The 19,496-nt window shown below is 46.8% G+C and overlaps 1 protein-coding gene across 9 annotated transcripts in view; it reads right to left on the bottom strand.

The window, feature by feature from the left end:
* Positions 1–8,130: 8,130 nt before the first annotated feature.
* Positions 8,131–19,496, bottom strand: part of LOC149911523 (uncharacterized) — a 47,510-nt gene continuing 36,144 nt past the window's right edge. For 8 of the 9 annotated variants that reach the window (XM_090133725.1, XM_090133728.1, XM_090133729.1 and 5 more), the window contains 5 exons: positions 11,653–11,831; positions 9,668–9,751; positions 9,430–9,540; positions 9,158–9,337; positions 8,131–8,699 (listed from right to left, as the gene is read on the bottom strand). In XM_090133725.1, coding sequence (XP_089989851.1) covers positions 8,592–8,699; positions 9,158–9,337; positions 9,430–9,540; positions 9,668–9,751; positions 11,653–11,831 — 662 coding nt within the window. In that variant the 3' untranslated portion in view covers positions 8,131–8,591. The remainder of the gene's footprint in view (positions 8,700–9,157; positions 9,338–9,429; positions 9,541–9,667; positions 9,752–11,652; positions 11,832–19,496) is intronic. The other variant, XM_090133732.1, reaches the window with a different exon arrangement.

Raw genomic sequence — 19,496 nt, 5'->3', positions numbered from 1 at the left:
CCCTCTCCTGTCTTTCTTGTACTGGGGGCTCCAGACCTGGACGCAGTATTCCAGATGGGGCCTCACAAGAGGGGAACAACCAAGAACAATCACCTCCCTGTCCCTGCTGGCCACCCCTCTTCTGATGGAGCCCAGGATACCATTTGCCTTCCGAGCCACAAGGGCACACTGCTGGCTCATGTTAATTCATCCATCAAGACCCCCAGGTCCTTCTCCACAGGGCTGCTCTCAAGGACCGCTCCTTCCAGTCTGTAGGGATGCCTGGGATTCCTCCGGCCCAAGTGCAAAACTCTGCACTTTGCCGTGTTGAACCTCATCAGGTTCACCCGGGCCCACCTTTCTAGCCTCTCGAGGTCCCTCTGAATGGCATCCCTTCCTTCAACCGTGTCGACCGCACCACTCAGCTTGGTGTCGTCAGCAAACTTGCTGAGGGTGCACTCGATTCCGTCATCGATGTCATTGATAAAGATGTTAAAGAGCACCGGTCCCAAGACAGACCCCTGGGGGAAGCCACTCATTACCAGCCTCACCTGGACATGGAGGCATTGATGACCACCTTCTGTCTGCGGCCTTTCAACCACTTTCTTATCCATCGAGTGGTCCACCCATCAAATCCACATCCCTCCAGTTTGGAGAGAAGGATGTGGTGGGGGACCATGTCAAAGGCCTTGCTCAAGTCCAGGTAAATGACATCGGTCGCCTTTCCCTTGTCCACCGATGCCGTCACTCCATCATAAAAGGCCACCAGATTGGTCAAGCATGACCTTCCTCTGGTGAAGCCGTGCTGGCTGTCACGGATCACACGCCCTTTCCTCATGTGATCAAGCATGTCATCCAGGATGATCTGTTCCATGATCTTCCCAGGCACAGAGGTGAGAATTCACTGGCCTGTAGTTCCCAGGGTCCTCCTATTTTTTTTTTTAATATTTTATTTTTTTTAATTATTTCTTTTACACCCTATAGAAGCTCCCCACAACTCCCCAGTTTTTCCCTTCCATCCCTCCCTTCATCACCAGAACCCCTTTCCACCCCACAGCAGTCCCACTCACTCACACCTTCCCCCCCTAGATTCCACACAACCCCCCTTTCCAGTCCAAAAAAGTCCCACTGACCCCTTTCTCACCCCACCCACACCCTCCTTTATCCCCTCTTATCCCCCCTTGGAATCATGCAGAAGGATCTGCATGAGACATCCTAGAGAGGTTTGGGGGCTCCAGGGGGCTCTTCTGGACTCAACCAGAAGAGTCTGGAGATATCCCAGAGGGACCTTGGGATGTCCAGGGAGTCCCCGGGTTGGTCCTGTGGCACCATGGAAGGATCTGGAAGTTCCCACTATGGGCCCAAGAGCTCTGAGGAGTCCCTGGGCTGATCTGGAAATGGCCCAGCAGGGTCTGGTAGGGTCCAGGGAGTTCTCATGTGGGTCTGAGTGGTCCTGGAGTCATCCAGAAGGGTCTGGGGATGTCCCAGAGGAGTCCTGGGGTGTCCAGTGGGTGCTCATGCGAATCTGGGGGGTCTGGCCATCCGTCTCATCATCTGCTGTAACGTGACCACAGCACTTTCATCAGTGGTTTGGACTCACAGCGACAAGACGCACTTTGTCAACTGTGTCACCAAGGAATCATAAGAATTGGAATCGTTGGAACTGGTTAATATGGACTGCTGTTTGTACTCTACAGAACCCATCCTTGTTCAGTGTATTAATTTTAGTTTAGCTACTTTTAGGATTGTTTTTGAACCGTGCTTCTTTTTCTCTTAATAGCGAAGGGGGAGATGTGGGATAAAGAAAGTCATTATCTTGCTAATGAGTAAAGAAACTTAGCAGTAACTTGAGCCAGACGTAAACACACACGAGGCTCCTGCTTCCTACATGTAAGTTGCTGTTGCACGGGTATAAAAGGTTGTAAGCATCTTCAGTAAAGGTCCTTCATCCTTCCTTCTGCACCAGCAAGGGAGTCTGAGCCTCTCTCTCCGCACCAGCAAGGGAGCTCGGAGTCCTCTTGCCAACAAAGAGGAGAGAAGAGGAGAGAAGGAGAGGAGAGAAAAGATTGAGCAGAACAAAGGAAAAAGGGAAGAGAGGAGCTTGTAAGGGGGAGAAGAGTGATGAACAAGAGGGGAGAAGAAAGAGGGCAGAACAGAAGAGAGGATACAGGTAAGAAGAGCAGATCTAAAAAGATCCTTTTTCAGAGCAGGACACCATCACTCTGACCAGAGTGCTGTCGTCTGTTCCCAGGCCCTAGAAAGGAAAGCAGCCCCGTGCAGCTAACACAGAACGTGCTGGAGAATCACCCACAGACACAAAGGTGTCAGTGCCCAGTCTTGTGCAGGAGCTGCTCTTAATTACAGCAATTTTGCATTAATGGAGCGATCCATTAGCAGCAGCTTGCTCCTGAGTATGACTACTACCCTGATGTGCAGAAAAGCCTGATGTTTCCTAGAAAAGCCAGTTTCCTGACTGGCTGCAGCTTCCATCTCACGATTGCCATGATGCTGCTGACTCGAGCATGAAAATGCAAGAAGGAAGCAAGCAATCTTACTCCATGTTTACCTTCATGGAATCACACAGTATTTCAGCAAAGCACGCAGGCTTTTTTCGCATGCATTTTACTCTAAGGAGAGACAAGAACAAGAGAATTACGGTCAGTAAAAGCAGGAGGTTTTCCACAAAGCTGCAGCACTTTCTTGGTGCAGGTGTTTCTTCTGTCAAGATGCACCTCCAGGTTAACAAACAGCAGCTGCAGTGCAGGCATCCAGTCAGTGATGTGCTGTGAGCTGACGTCTCTGTGCCTGGTGCACAGCAGTATTTGCACGAAGGCCTTCATGCCTCCTGGGAGCAAACGTCTGCTGCCAAAGCACCCTATGACCAAGCACACTGTAGCATAAAGCACAAGATAGCTTTCTCACCTGACTGGGTCTGTAAAGCATAGAATCATACAATGGTTTGGGTTGGAGGGGACCCCTAAGATCATCTAATTCCAACCCCCTGTAATAGGCAGGGACACCTCCCTCTACACCAGGGTGCTCCAAGTCCCACCTAGCCTGGCTTTGTGCCCATAAACAAAGACAAACCATGTCTGCCATGTTAACAGCCACTCGAGGAAAGACACAGCACCTCTCATCATTACATCACTTTGTAGACAACGTTTTAAAGCAGAGCACTCACGCACAGCCAGCAACGCATGTTCCAGGTCTCCTGACACCTCAGATTTAATGCTGTCTGTTATGTCCTTGTCAGCAATGCCTCACTACCATCAAAAACTAAGGGGAAGAGTCCATGGCAGAAAGTCAGAGAGTTAACACGGAGTTTACTAGATCAATCTATGCCTGTGACAGGGGGCAGTAGGCCCCTGCCCCCCACACCTCCCGGCCCCACAAAATGGGAAGGAAGGAAGGGAGATTAAAAAAAAACAGCGGCAAGGAGGAAAACTTATTTTACTATGATATCGGAATGCAAGATAACACAATATAACACAATCTAATTGAAATTGAGACTAATAAATCAAATAAGATATGAGAGAGAGTTCCTGAGACCAAGTCAAACCTGGAAAGCTTGGAACGGCTGGAAAAGCACCTTCAGCACCCACTGCCAGGCAGTAAGAGCCCGCCCCACCCAGAAGGGTCAGATCCATGACTTCTGTAATGTATAGGGACAGGTACCTGGAATTGGAGCATTAACACTTTAATTCCAGCACACTACATGATGTTTCGATGCAGAATACTGAAAACCAAAAAACATAAAACCATGACAGATTCAAAAGAATGCTTTGCAACAACAAGCTCCTTATATACTGCACAAACGTTCTATCATTCCTGAAGCACTCTCAGCTAAATCCAGACCATCCCTCAGAAATATTTCATTTTCATTGCTAGCAGTCTTCTAATTGGCCTACCACAGCTATTACCATTTTCAAGACCTGCTACTTTGTGCTGCCAATCAAATTTCTTAGCTCCTCTCCCCCCTGCCCCAGTGGCAGTCACACTTCACTCTGTCAGGGACACAAGGACCCTTTGAAACATGGAAGATGTGTCAGATGCCATCCTCAAGGGAGCAGTCAGATTCTAGCAAGAACACACACACAGCATCCGTTAGGAGCAGGGCCACCACCTGGGTGCTGCCCACATTTTCTAGCCATAATGTAGCTAAGTACAGAACCATGCCCATGGCTCTCAGCATCACTGCAGCACTCCAGCCGTCATCATTAGCAGGACAAGGCCTGGCCTTTCACACTACTTATGAAGCTTGTAGTTCTCATTAATGTGACGAATCTCTTCATTGGTGCAAGAAGCCAGAATTTCAATCAGGCAACCTTCATCTTTCCTGCTCCCTAGGGAATTGCCATGGCAAGATTTAAGATACCAGCAACTGCTTGTGATGTGCAACCAGGTTTCTTTAAGAGTTAGTAATAAATAAGAAAACATACATAACAAAGCAATAAATCCTTGGACAGAACTTAAGCAATACAGAAGGAAGATTTCCAAACCCTCACAGCACTCCTTAGTTCGTGCACATCATACTTGGTGGTGGGAGTCATCCCAATGATCACCCTCTCAAAATTCCCACTCAGCTCTGACTTCAAGTCATCAATCAAACCCTAGAAGGCCAAGAGGACAGAAGGAACTGAGCTGTTCACCACTTTTCTCTTCAGGCTCCAACCTTCCTTGCATCAACAACTGCTCTGAACTGAACAAGAACAAAACAACCCTGGTCAGGTAAAGTCTCTGCTGGCCTTTCTCTTACGGAGATTAGGTCATTTCTCACTTTTCACCTAAGTGACACAACCACGTTCACACATCTCTGAAGACCACCTACCCTGCCAATAGTGCTCAGAACTTGCTGACACTGGGAAACGTTTAGTTTGGTCAAGACACCAATGATGGCATCTTCATCTGTGCCTGAAACCAACAAATGGAAGCCAGTCAGGCTGCTTGCACAAGAATCAGAAGAGCCCTCTGCTCTTGTGCCACCTCCAGTACCCTACACAGACGGTTCTCAACAGCCCCAGGACTACAGCTATGCGCACAAAGCTGCCAGGACCCACACCACCAGAGCAGTTGCATTTTGGGACATGAAGGGCAGTTCTGTTTCCACTTTTCAATGATTTTTAGGACAGTTGTGCAATGTGTTTAGGACAGTGGAGCATTGCAAGCAGCTATGCTTCCCTCTAACAGATCACCAGAGCAGCCATTCCCAGCACTGGGGAAAAAATAAAAGTTGACCTGTGGAGGGAGATCAACTTACCAAAGCTCTTCATGACCTTCCTGAGCGCCTGCGCTTCTTGCTCAGTGCTGAAAACTGAGGCCCGCTTGATTGTTGCCTAAGGTCACAAGGAAAGGATTTAGTAAAGGCAGACTTGCACACATAAGAGTTGAACTGAAAACAAACAAACAAAGAAACAAACAAACATAAAAGAGGTGAACACAGATAGTAAAACTCCACCCACACAAGTGATGTTGTATCAGGCTTCTGTCTCACGCAGCAGTCTGCTCTAGTGGGACTTCCCAGGCACATCAGAAAGAAGCCACAGGGGCACAACTACATGGAGAACATATCTCCACATTGCTGCCCATGGAGTACCTGGTTTCCAGTGAAATAAAAGCTGGGCCACCTGGCACCTGTGTTCAGGCCCACCAGGCCTTCTTCCTAGCAGTTCTCCATGTCAATCATAAAGCAGTGTGCTCCCATCATAGCCCTAGTCCTGACTTGTAGCAGTAAGGACCATTATTCTGCACCATTACCTTTGCTCTGCTCGGCACTGGTGAGGCTGCACCTGGAGAACAGTGTCCAGGTCTGGGCTCCCAGTACAAGAGACAGATGGACATGCTGGAAAGAGTCCAATGGAGGGCTACCAGGATGGTGAAGGGACTGGAACACCTCTTCTATGACAAGAGGCTGAGAGAGAGGGGGCTGCCCAGCCTGGAGAAGGGCAGCTCAGGGGGATCCCACCCACGGCCATCAATCCCTGCAGGGAGGGGCAGAGAGGACGGAGCCAGGCTGCATCCAGTGGAGCCCAGTGCCAGGACCAGAGGTTGCCACCAAACATCAGGAGCACTCCCGCACTGTAAGTGCTGCAGCACTGGCACAGGCACCCACAGAGGCCGGACACCCCTCACAGCGGGGGCAGTCAGCCGCGCCTGCCGCCGATCCACGCAGCCCGAGTACGCCCGGAACGGGCCGGGTCCGCCCAGCACCGACCGACTCGGTCGCTCCACGGCGGCGGCGGCGGCTCGGGTAGGACGGAAGGACGGCCCGGCCCCGGCGGGCACCGACCCACACGGTCGCGCCGTGGCAGCGGCCGTACTGCGCACGGTCTGTCCGGCTCCGAGCGGCTCGGCCGCTCCGCAGCGGCGTGGAGAGCGAGCAGCTCTGAGCGAGCCTCCGCTGTCGCGTGGGAGAAGGCGAGGGAGAGCGAGCCGCGGCGAGAGCCGGCGCCCGCGGCGGAACGACCGGGCCAAGACGACTTCCTCCGCACGGGACTCTGAGCCGCGGAACGACTGGCAGCTTTGATCGAGCCTCTGCTGTCGCACCGTGCGGCGCCGTTACCTGCAGCACTCACGTTCCTCTGTTGCATGGAGTGCTGTGCTGGTCTGAGCAGAAGTAGGTGCTTTCTTCTGTCCCGCTTTCTTCGTCCTGCGGGAGCTGCCTGCTCATGCTGGGAGCGTGCTGCAAACAGACACGTGGAGTCTGCAGGACCCCGTGCACCTCGGTCTCCCCCTGTGCTCCCACAGATGTAATGACGGGCTCCGGTGCAGTGTGGAGAGACTCCTGAAGGGTGAAGAGAAGAATTTCTGCCATGAATAGGGATCAGCATTCGGCTCCCCATCACTCCGGGAGGCAAGCACGGGGAAAGACATTTGGCTAGCCTGCCACATCCAGGCTGGCCAGTGGTGATTTGATTGCACACCCTCAAAACCTCAACTTAGTGTGGGACAGTGCAATGACTCTGGTATTGCCTTCCAGTGCTGCACTGCAGCTTTAGAAGAACCTCGTGAGGAGGAAGTCATCTTGGCACGTCATAACGCCGAGAAGGGTTCGTTGTTCCTCGGGAGATGACAGTACAGGAGCATGCACTCTTGCATGCAGCGCTATACCATGTGCAGTGGGATGCCGGAGGCTCGCGAGAGCTGATGGTAGTTCAGCGACTCAGTCTTGACATCGTCTGCCAGGAGAAGGCACAGCCTCACTGCCACAGCAAGCCACATTCCCATGCAACATGATCGTGACCAAATCCCATAGAAAAGGTCCTTCAGAGAAACAGCTCTTCGTCATTCCTCCTGGAGGAACTCACGCTGTACCCTGAGCTTTGCAGACAATTCTCCGCTGCTCTCTGCCATTTCCAAAGAGCAGGGATAACACACCCGGCCGGACGTGTGGTGGAAAGGGGAAGGTGGCTGCTGCCTTCTCACCAGGGATGATGTCTTTGGGGGACTGGAGGTCCTGCAGCCACAGCACCCCGATGTCCAGCTGGAAGACAGGCCTTAGCACCGAAACTGCCTCTTCTTTGCTGTGGAATTGCTCTCGGACTTTCCTCCCGAACGGCTGCACGTGGGCCCCCCTGCTGGATCCAGACCCAGACCTAAGATGCAATGACCACTTAAAAATAGTGGAAGCTGGTTTTCTCTTTACAACCATCTCCTTTCCTCGGGGCTGAGCTCTGGGCCCGAGGCACGTTCTCCTGCTGCCCTCTCCTCCTCCCCACTCCCAGCTCTGCTCTTCACACCATCCCACCCACACCTCAACTCTTCGTGCCTAAACGGGAGGCTGATGTGCAGGCCATGGCTGCCTGCGTGCAGCTGGGCTTCCCAGGGCAAACAGCAACCCTCAGTACAGCCCAAGGCTGAAAAAGCCATCAGGAAAGAGGCGAGCTCAAGGGGCTGAGTGCAGGGACACCTTTCTTCCTCCCGGGCTGCTTCTCCTCCTTTGTGCTTTTGCTAGCAGTCCTTGGAGAGCAAGGGGATGCTCACAGCCTATTGCTAGCAGTTACAGTTGGGCTGAAAAGCCACCTGTTGGGAAGACCAACAAGGAAATGGGGGAAAACCAGCAGAATTTCAGGGGAGAGCCAACCGGTTCATCGCCCCGCAATTGCCAGCCCAAGCAAGGGACCTTTTGACCAGCTACGGAAACAGGCAGCACAATTTTTAAAAAGTTGATTTCGTTTTTATTCAATACAAAAGGATTTGGGTTGTATTTCTCAACACAGCCCAAAATGAAACCCCAGTATCCAGGATTTCTGCTTAGCAGTGAGTCATTCAGCCTCCAGTCAGACACAAGGAGAAGCCTGACATCACCTCTTCTCTCTCCAGGCCCGGCTAGCTGTATTTCAATCTCATACTAGACCGGCTCTGGCCCTGAAGAGATGCATCCTGAAAGAACACAGCGTCTCCATCTCTTGCCATAGATGAAGTCCTGCCTCTGGCAAGTCCTCTTTGCTTGGAACGCAGCACAAGCCCTTCCCTCCCAGTTGCCTTAGTTCCTCTGCACTGTCTGTGACAGGGAGAGCACGGCCATGCCAGAAAACCAGACGACTCAGTCAGCTGCTTTTGGTGCCACCTCTGAGGAACCATTCCAGATGATTCTAGTGTCCTCGGTCAAGCCCTTATCGGTTCTTTTTGCTTTCCTTCTTGGCTTTCTTTCTCAGCTGAGCAGCACTTGCCTTGGGTTTTTTCACTGTCTCCCAAGTCTTAGTCCCAAGACCGTGTGAGTCCTACAAGAATCAATTCAGAAACGGTCAGGGAACCTTCACAGCTAACAACTGGCTGACAGCTCGCTTTGGGAGCTCAAGTCATCCTCCTGGGCAGCTTTGGCTGCCAGTACTGGAAACCGCCTTCCTGACATTAGGGCACACTAGAAACTCCACTTCTATCTCAATCCCAAAAGACCCACACAAACTAGAATCCAAAGCCATCTTCTGCAAGGCAGCACCTGCACAGGGGTTGGACACTGCCTGGCAGTGCACAGAGCACAGCAGCAGCAGCAGGATAAGATGAGCTTGCACCTCAAGGCTTCTTGCGTGCATCAGGTACAGCACGCACACCGAAGGAGGGACAGAACTATACCACTTTCAGCAGTGCCGGGACACACTACCGTAGGCAACAGCTACAAATTGTTCCCTCCCTGCCTATTGTCTGTGCCTTTCTATCAGCCTCAGAGAGCATGACTTACTGGCTTATGGCACCTGGAAATTGGCATGATTACAACTGACGCACAGAGAAGCTGCAAAGTGGCTCCGCAGAAGAGATCGTGGTGCAGCACATTCTCCACCAGCGTGGGCTCAGGGATCTCAGCTGGGGAGAAATGCCCTTCAGGAGCCTGCTGCTCTCCCACTCTCAAGGAGGCTGCTTTCTACAAGAGGGTAAAAAGAGTCATCATTCTCACATGCACATTGGTGTTACAGGCTGACTTAGCTGTTCTGAAGATATCCTTGGTCTACTGACCCAATAACAAAGAAGGGCATGAAACGCAGCTGCATCGTCTTTTACCACCTGCCGAGGAAAAGATTCCTCCAACTTGAGCATTGCTCCACTTGCAGGTGAGGGGAGCAGGAGCTGAAGAGGATAGGTGGACATGAAATAAGGGAAAAGCTTAACAGCAAGCAGATCTGTTGCAGACAGTGCCACAAGCTGTGTTTGAACAGCACCGCCTTAGCGCACACTTACAGTAAGGCACACCTACCTTGCAAGGGCCACACAGGCACCTATTGCTCCCCTGAGTCCCAACTCCATTTCTCAGCCACTCAATACTCTCTTCCTCGATGTTCTGCAACAGAAAAGTCACAAGACAGAAATTCAATTCATCGCAGACGTCATCAAACCTCCCGTCTCAGTGCACTCGCACTCATTTCTCTGCATGGTAAATCAGGGGAGTGCTTACTGAGTGAGCGGCATGTACTGCCAATTGGTAGCAGCAATCTATGCCTAACTCTAAACTACTAACAGTAACCTATGCCTAACGCTAAAACTAAACTTAACACTAAAACTACGCTAACACTAACATCAACAACAAAACCCAGAAGGGGGACCTAACTCCTAAAAGGGGAAGATGGAACTGGAGGCCTGCAGAACCGCGGAGGAGCAACAAGGTGGAGGAGGAGCAGATGTTAAACAATGCCACCCAGCTAATGCTGGGGGTGGGGCCGCGCGGCGGGTAAGGAGCCCAGCGCCCGGACCAGCGATGGCGGAGCTGTGACCGCGCTGATGCGGGGCCTGGCACGGTGGTGTGGTGCCAGGCCAGCTGTGCCGCAGGCGGATCCACCTCCATGGGCTCCTCTGGAGGTGGATCCACCTCCATGGGCTCCCCATGGTCGGTCACAGCGGTGGTCTGGGCGTGATGGAACCGAGCTCTCTTCCTCCTCTCCCTCCTCCACTTGATGGTCACGGCGGGCCCCCTCCTCCTCTTCGGTTCTGGGGCCCCCAGCTCCCTCTTCCCGTTTAAAACCACGCTATCCTCTTCTCTCGCTCTCTTCGTGCTGGACATGGCTGCCACCTGCCCAGCACTCTCGGAGACGAGTGCGCCGGGTGGTGCGGCAGCGACCAAGGTGACAGCTGTGACATGGGGAAGGTTCTGCAGTGGCACCTGTGCTGCTGCTGGGAGTGGCGTTCTGCATAGGACAAGGAGGGGGCTGGAGGACGGGGCACGGGACGGGAGCTAGAAGGCGCTCCCTGTGCCCAGCGGGCAGCCCTTCTCTCCGGCGAGCAAGAGGGCACAGGGGAGCCGAACCCGAGAAAAGGGCCCTCGGCCTCTTTCACCCTCTCCACACATCACACAGAAGCAGTTCATCATAAGGGCACTGAAGTTGTATTTTCTGAATATGCAGCATTTGGGACGCTGACTTACTCCTGTATTTGTATCAAATGTAACATGGAGAGAAATGCACAATAATTTGCCATTTCTAATGAAATAAAAATGGTAAAGCAACAACTGATGTTTTCAAAATTGCTTTCACGGTTATCCTGTAAGCATGGTAATCCAAGCCTCGACCACCTACTGCTTTAACTGCAGGCACAGTAAAGCAGGTAATAATTCAACTATTATACCACTTGCATTAAGAAGCTTTTGCTTTCCCTTTCTTACTCAGAGTACAGAAACATTTCTGTTTTTTTAAGAAAAAGTTAAGAATCTAAATAATATCTCTGAGGCAAGAGACCAATCATCTGACAAATTCCACATGGGTATGAAGTATCTCACTGCGCCCACATTGCTCTCAGGAGGTGCAATGTATGAACTATGAAATTTAAAGCCATATAGCAGATTATGTCCAACAGTAACTTTCCTTCTACTTATTTATACCAGTTTCTTACTACTTGACTTCTTTCTAATTTGAAGACAGCAAGTTGTCTCACTATTTAAAACCTCTGTTTCACTGACTTAGCAACTCGCAACAAGCATCAAAACTACTTAGAAATTAATTCCTTTCTTGATTAAACCACACACACACACACACACACACCTGAAGGTCTACTAGGCCAAATAGTTTAGAAAACCTTCACTTTAAAAGCTTTTGGGAATTTTTGTTATGCAGCAAAAGACAGATGTTACGTGTATTTTGGTATGCTTAAAATAAGAAAACAGAAAAGGCAGCAGAAAAATTCACTAAACTCATACCCAGGTGGAAGCGGACCTTGACAGTCTGCAATTAGTGCCTGAGTTGGAGGACTTACTTGCTGTACTTGTCTTGATACTGGAGGTGTGGTGAGTGCAGAAGTTGCAGGAGCTGTTGTTGCTGCTGTTCCCCCCTCAGGGCTCGGTTCTGAAGATGTATTTGCAGCTGCACCTGCCAGTGAACCTGCACTGGCCCCATCATTCTCTGTGGACGTGGATGGAGAACCATTTACACTTCCTACGATGCCAGACATGTCAGAAGAAAAAAAATAAATCTTTAATTGGTATTTCTCTCCTTATTGGTAACCTATTTCAGAATTTGTAAGTCACAAAAGTAGACGTGCAAAAGGTGGTGGTTTGAAGTAGTGCGCACATATAGCCACATTTTCTATTTCACACACACACACAGACACACACAAAAGGCAACTTTAGCTGCACTCTGTAAAAATGCTTCAACCCAAGAACTATCAGCTATCAGCTGCACAGCTTTGATATGACAAAGAAAAGTTATTCACCAAAGCAACTTGTCTGCATTTTCTAAACATTACATGATTATAAAGAAAAAGCTACTTGCTTGCATTGATGGATTTCCCATTTAATATTTGCAACAATTTAAGAGGCAGCATGCATAACATTTTCAAGAAGGGATTTGACACAACGTGGAAAAATTAAGGCTGTGGAAGGGAGAATACATGCATTCTTTAAACGCTTTCAGATTTTTTTTCCCATGCAGGCCATTTGGTAGGCAGTATTAAGAACTATACACAAGTCTTATTACTAAACTACACTGCCTTTATCTTTTAAAATAATTACTGCAGCCTAGTTTTCCGTCCAGCCTCAGTATTTATCAATTGTGACAATAAGATCACCAAAACACATGGTAGTGTATGCAACACCTATCACTGTCTTAAAGCTTTGTAGATTCTGAATTATAAGATGGACTAAAAAACATATTTATTTTCACGCAATCAGTGTTTGAAGTGCTGCTGTTTCAAATAATTTAACCAGGACTGTAGAAACAAATCACTAGTCTTTCAAGCTCCAATATTATCTACTTGAGGGAGTTCTGTAAGTCCTTCAGCAGATTTCTTCACGGGTCTCATTAAAGTTAACTGAATGCAACAGTAGCACTCACTCATGTTCTTTTGGCACCAGCTCCAACATATTTAGCAGTATCACTGCAATCATCACTTACCTGTCGTGGAAACAGAAATTACTTATAAGAGGAACAACAATATTGAATGCAAGCTGTTAAAATAGAAGTTATATATCCAAGAATTTACCCTGAAAAAAACTGTAGTTAAAAGCACGCATCGGAAAACGTTACGTTCATTTTAAGACTGTACAGAGAATCCACAGCTTTGAAGTGGATGTCTGGCCCTAGAATACGCACCAGCTACTGATGTGGGTCTGCGGGGTGTGGGTGGAGGTGGTCAGAAAGGCCTGCGAGGTCGAGAAGGTTTGCAGCTTCCATTGGTGAGTAGTGGGGAATCACTGCCATTAACAGTCTTGTTTTTATTTGAAGCAGCATCTTCAGAACTTTCAAGGCCATCTGAGTGAGTCCTTTGTAGGAAAAGACAGTTAATCATGAAACCTTGCTCTGCAAAATGTGAAAAGCAGGCAGAAGACCCAAAGAACCTGAACCCAGGGAGAAGCAGATATGCTGAATTCAAGCCTAAGCTGTCAGGAGAACTGGAATCTAAAGAAGAGATGAAACTCTGGGGAGCATAACACAGGACCTATTATGGCAAAAGAATATTACTTAGGCTGCAATCTGAGCTCTGCCTGGGCTCCTCAAAACTAGAGGAGAATGGTCTTCTGCAGATACTCCTTACTCTTCATCCCAATTAATATCTTGCACAACTGCTAAATGCCAATATGTTCCTTCTGCAAACGTTACAATTTCTGTGAAATGTTTTTGGACGACTCATGATGAAAGCAATTCCTACTCCCTCATCCCTCAAACCTTTCCCACAAAAAAGCCTTCATAGAACATATCATAAGAGGAAAATTCTACTCATTCAATTTACCTCATGCCTGCCACGTGTGTAGTGGTTTCTTATTTGTTTCTTTTTGTTCTGAGCAAATCCTCTATGTAAGATGATGTTGAAGTTCACACCTTAAAGCAGAGCTTATATACTGCTGCTCGCTGGGGATATTACAAGACAAGAAGGGGATATTTTGAGACAAAACACCTCATTGCTCATGTTTTTCTTCTGTAATCACTCATAGGCTCCTATCCTTGCTTTAAAATGATCTGCTACTGCTATATCATAATTCCTCATTTACAACAGTACAACACATTACATTGTTCGTAATGCTGCCTTGTTACAAATGCCTAGACATAACAGCTCTATCAGGGCAGTTCACATGGAAACTAGTATCAAAACTATGCATTTTTAAAAACTCAAGTTTACCACAAAAGCATCCAAAACTGTTCTTTGGTTAAAAACAAGCAACACCATAAATGGCTGGATAGAATATCAGCAGTCTACAAAGCCAAAATGTGAATAATAAATGTGTGCAATGGTACGGTGAAGTACCTGACGTTCACATTTGTTGTCACGATGTTCTGCTAAACTTAATTATCTCTGGGAAAAAAACACAACAAGTGGAGCTTCTACTAAACTGAATCTTTTGGGAAAAGTAATATATGTATTACTTTTTGGAAATGTAATATATATCTATTTTAAATGTTTCCATCAATATCTTCTTTTCAAATATGGAATCTGAACAATTGCCACATTTTGCCACATTTTGCCATCAGTACTTATTCATAGGCAGAATTTCAATAATGCTTCAGATTACATAGTGTGACAGTATTTTCTTGATTGAGCTAAAAGAAATGGGACAGATAAGAGTATTTTAAAATCTTCATTTAATCTTACTTAATATATTCTTCTTTGTTTTCTTCCGTCACAAGAATGTTGCTACCATTCGGCTTCAAATCATGGCTTTGGATTTCACCTAGAATTTCTTTAGCAACTGAGAAAAACATTTCCAAGCCACATTCTTCAATATCATTCTCTCTGCAAGGATGAAAATGTAATTATAAATAACCAGGTCCAGACTGTGCACGCAGTAGAAGAGATGGGTACGAAGAATATAAGGACTTTTCTTATCTGTTTAGAGCTCACGAATCAAGTTAAGGAAACGTTACACAATAACTGTGGTTTTGTAAGATTTACAGACTACACCTCACTGATGTGCATAAGCAAACTGTGCACTAGGTACAGTTGTATCCTTAAATTCATCTGTCACTGGGCTGACAAATTACCCACCGCCTCTAAGTGGAATGCCTATGGAATACAAAAACCTTTGAAGTAATGACATTGTTGTATGTTTCATTACCTGCTGCCTTGTCAAGTAATAGCAGATAAGAAGGAAAAGACTCAGAATGCTTCATGAATTATCTTCAACTCCAGTATATTTATGGGACTATCTTGTAAATCAAAATATTCCAAGCTCCTAAGTTAACAAAATAATACGTTCCTGAGAAAGAGGAATTTTCTCATTAGAAACTTCAAAATAAGAAGAACCTTCATTCAACAAACACTGCTCAGATTTCTGTTCTCTCTATATGGTTTAATAGCCAGAATAACAGGTGCAACATTGCAATTTCTATGTTGGTATGTGCTTCTCTATAGCAGTGATGCACATATGCAGGGGTGCTGTACTGGGGCAGGCAGGGACAAGGTTGCTGTTCCCACGGCAGCCACACGGCGCTGTGCTTTGCACTTGCTGCCAGAGCAGCACTGGTATCACAGCCATGTTTTGGCTCCTGCCAAGCAGTGCTGGCACAGCATCAACTCTGCAGCCCCTGAGCCAGCAGGCTGGGCGTGGGCAAGAGGAGGGGGAAGGACATCAGCAGGGCACTGATCTAAACTGATTGAAGGGATATCGCATACCATACGATGCCACACACAGCATGAGGAGCTGGGGAAGGGCCACAACATGTACTGAGGCCTTGCTTTCCAAGGGGTGGCCAAACACTGCTTACTACTGAGAGAAGCTGTGGATTTGCCATCCCTGGGGGTCTCCAAGGCCAGGCTGGATGGCACCCTGGGCAAGCTGATCTAGTGGCTGGCAACCCTGCTGGCAGCAGTGGAGCTGGAACCAGGTGGACTTTGAGGTCCCTTCCAACCCAGGCCATTCTATGATGAGCAGAGGATAATTGTTTTCTCTCCTTGTATGGCCTTTGGTGTTTTTCTTTTTCCTCCTTTTCCTTTAAATTGTCCTTATCTCAACCTATGAGCATTTCGTTCATATATTTTCCAACCACATTTTCTCTCCCCCGTCTTCCTTTGAGGGGCAGTAACAGAATGGTGTGGTGGTGTTCTGTTGACAGCTGCTGTGAAACCACCACTTGATGAACATTTCCCCAACATAAAATGCAAATGCCCTTAACTATAAACATAGAAACATCATTACTGAAAACATCACCGTGATGTATTTAGTGCTGTGATGCAACAGTGCTTCTCAATTTGATCTCTCCAAAATACAATACAAAACCTCAGGAGAACTGATGGATGGCAAAATAAAGTTACTTCTTCCTTTCAAATGAGACACCTGCTCTAACTGACTCAGCTTGAGCAGAGGGGCCTCACTAGATGAACTCTCAAGGTCTTTCCAAACAAAGTAATTCTGCAGATTTTCTCAAAAAGTGGGACCAGAAAGTGATTCAACATTATTGCAAAGCTTCCTGGGAATTTGCATCATTTGCTTTTTTGGTGATTAATAAAATGGTATCCTCCCTGCCAGGTGTGATTTTTTTACCACACATTTACAGTGATTTCCTTCAGCAGTGCTGGTAAGCAGGTCCAGCTACTGACCTCTGCATTTAGAGCTCAGTGCACACTGCTTAGAGGTCTGAAGGTTCTTCTCTGAAATGCTCAGGTACTTCCGTGTTTACTCAAAAGGGGCAAAGCCTTTCATGGACTCCAGATTAGAAGACTTCTGTATCAGTACAGATGCTGTAATTGACATGTAGTTTGTATTTTCTCTAGAGACAGCTTTCAGAAAAGTTCTTGCTACAGCCCTAAGTTTCCTCATTGCTTTTTTTTCTGAGGCAATGAGCTAGAAATTAAAAAAAAAAAATTCAAACAGCCAAACTAGCCAAAAAGAAACCCCCTCAAAATACTAAGTGTAAATTAATAAAAGCATATGTAGCCAGCAGAGCGGATAAATTTGAAACTAACACTTAGAGTGAAATGCAAAAGTTGTTTTTGACAAGTTCTGAGTTTTTTATTTCCCTACTTCCTATGTAAGCTTCTCCTGGTAGGACTGCTGGTCCTACTTGGAAACCTACTCAAACTTTTTGTACTTGGAAAGCTCACACAAACTATCACCTGAATGCTGTCTGGCAATGCTGCACACTTTGAAGTAAAGGTGAGGAGGAGGAAAAAGTAATCTGTAATGTCTACAAGTTCTCTTCCATGCCATTGACAAGCAGCTTAGTACTGGTATTCAGAAGGCTCTGTGCTCTCTTTTGATCCATTATAGTAACACATGCATCAAAAGAACTATACAGAGAATAAAAACAACACACTTCTGCACCAAAAGACCTTCAGGTTATCACATGTTATTTAAAAAAAACCAAAACACTGTTTTGAAATGTGCAAATGATAGTGCTGAGCAAGTGTCCAGCTCACCTTTACTACACAGACAAATGCAAAGAGGTGACTATGTTTACAAAAGGTTATACTGCTCTTTCACTCTTAGACTCTCCACAGAACGTTAATGGAGTGACATTGTTCTTAAGGTAAATTTTGTTACAGATGGTACTTATTAGAATTTATTCACAAGTTCTTTGCCCCTCGATTAAAGACCAATTAGTGTAAATTTCTTTCCTGTAGCTTTCTCTCACTGTTGTATTTGCTTGATTTCTAAAATCCAGTAAGTCACAGGATAACAAGGATAAAGAAAAAAATACACACCTACTTGAGATTCTTTAATCTCAAGAATCAAGCCTTCGATCTTTTTTTCCCTTTCAGGTCTCAATTTCATGGCATCTTTACTCAAATGCCAACTACTGAAGTTTCCTAATGAAATGTTCACTTACTGCACCTTCTAGCAGCACATTACCCAGCTCAGAACATGCTACCTTTTCAAAACTGATCCAAAACTCCTATTTCAACTTGTAAACATCTCAAAAGCTCTTTCACCCTTTCTTCCTTGCTTACAATAACAATCCCAAGATTCATCACCAGAGATGCACTACTTTTCGTCTTTCACATTTCTGCTTCTTAAAAATGCATTCATCTCCTAAGCTTTTTAAAAAACGCTTCATCATTCTTGAGTGAAATACGTTTTACCTCTCTAGACACTTAAACCAGCCTAAGTTTTCAGATTTTTAAAGAATTATTATTTATCATTATAGCAGTAGAAGTTTTAACTGACTATTTATCCCTTCTATTCCTCAGTCCCCAGTTCCTGCTTTTAAGTGTCAGGAAAAAAAAAAAAAAACCACCACTTGTTATTAGAACAACTGGTGCATAACAACCCTGGAAGCTTGCTCTTACAAAATTAGTACCGAACTACAATGCTTTAAAACTAAATGCTGTTTAAAATTATTTCTACGGAATTTTTTTTTGAAGTTTCCAACACAGTTCTCATCTTTGTGCAAAAAAAACCCCAAACATATATATATATATATTTATATTTATATTTATTTCATGGACACAGTGACACTTGGAGACAGAATTTCACATTTTTGCATGATCTTTAGATAAACAAGCATGGCTGTATGCTAACTGTTAGTTTTTGTTAGTCTCTGTTCAAATAACATTATTAAGGTGTCAGGGCATTAAGAATGACATACAGGTAACAGATTTCTTCAATTCAACTTCTCATGCCCACTACTAATATGTTTTAGTACAATACCTGTTGAAATGAGTCTTCAAATAATGTTTTTCTGTCAGATGGGCTCTAGGGAGACAAGAAGGGCAGTAAGGTGACAAAGTTGAAGGGACAGGCTACTTGGGGAGATTGCAAGGAAGTTGCTAAGGTATGCAGGGAGGAAGTTAGGACGGCAAAAGTCCAACTTGAACTCAGACTGGCCACCGCAGTAAGAGAGTAAGAAATCCTCTTATAAATATATCAATGGTAAGAGAAGGACCAAGGAGAATTTCCATCCTTTACTTGATGCAGCGGGGAATGTGACCACTGAGGATAAGCAGAAGTCTGAGGTCCTCAACGCCTTCTTTACACCTGCCTTTAAAAGGCAGATCAGTTATCATCAGGGCACTCTGTGCCCCGATCCCGAAGTCTGGGATGCTACGCAGAATACACCCCTGGTGATTCAGGTGGAGACAGTCAGAGAGCTCCTCCTCCATCTGGACTGTCACAAGCCCATGGGACCGGATGGGCTCCATCCTAGGGCGCTGAGGGAGCTGGTGAGGGTGATTGCTGAGCCACTCTCCACTATCTACCAGTGCACCTGGTTAACTGGAGAGGTACCAGTACTTCTTGTGATTCCCATCTACAAGAAGGGCTGTAAGGAGGATCTGGGGAACTACAAGCCAGTCCCCAGTCACGGGAAAGTTATGGAGCAAATCATCTTGGGTGAGATCACATGGTATGTGTGTGGCATCCAGGGGATCAGGCCCAACCAGCACAGGTTCATGAAAGGCAGGTCGTCCTTGTCAAACCTCATCTCCTTCTATGACTGGGTGACCAGCCTGGTAGATGAGGGAAAGGCTATTTATTGATGTAGTCTGCCTAGACTTCAGCAAAGCCTTTTCCATGGTCTCCCACAGTATTCTCCTGGGGAAACTGGCTGCCCATGGCCTGGACAGGTATAGCCTTCTTTGGCTAAGGAACTGCTAGAGGGCTGCACCCAACGGGTAGTGGTTAATGGAGCTAAGTCCAGCTGGCAACCCCAGGGGGCAGTACTGGGGCCCAT

Source organism: Phasianus colchicus, unplaced genomic scaffold (assembly GCF_987193195.1).
Source record: "Phasianus colchicus unplaced genomic scaffold, bPhaCol1.hap1.1 HAP1_SCAFFOLD_97, whole genome shotgun sequence".
NCBI lineage: Eukaryota > Metazoa > Chordata > Aves > Galliformes > Phasianidae > Phasianus > Phasianus colchicus.
Note: the sequence above shows the minus strand (reverse complement) of the source record. Positions and strands in the feature narration are given on the sequence as shown.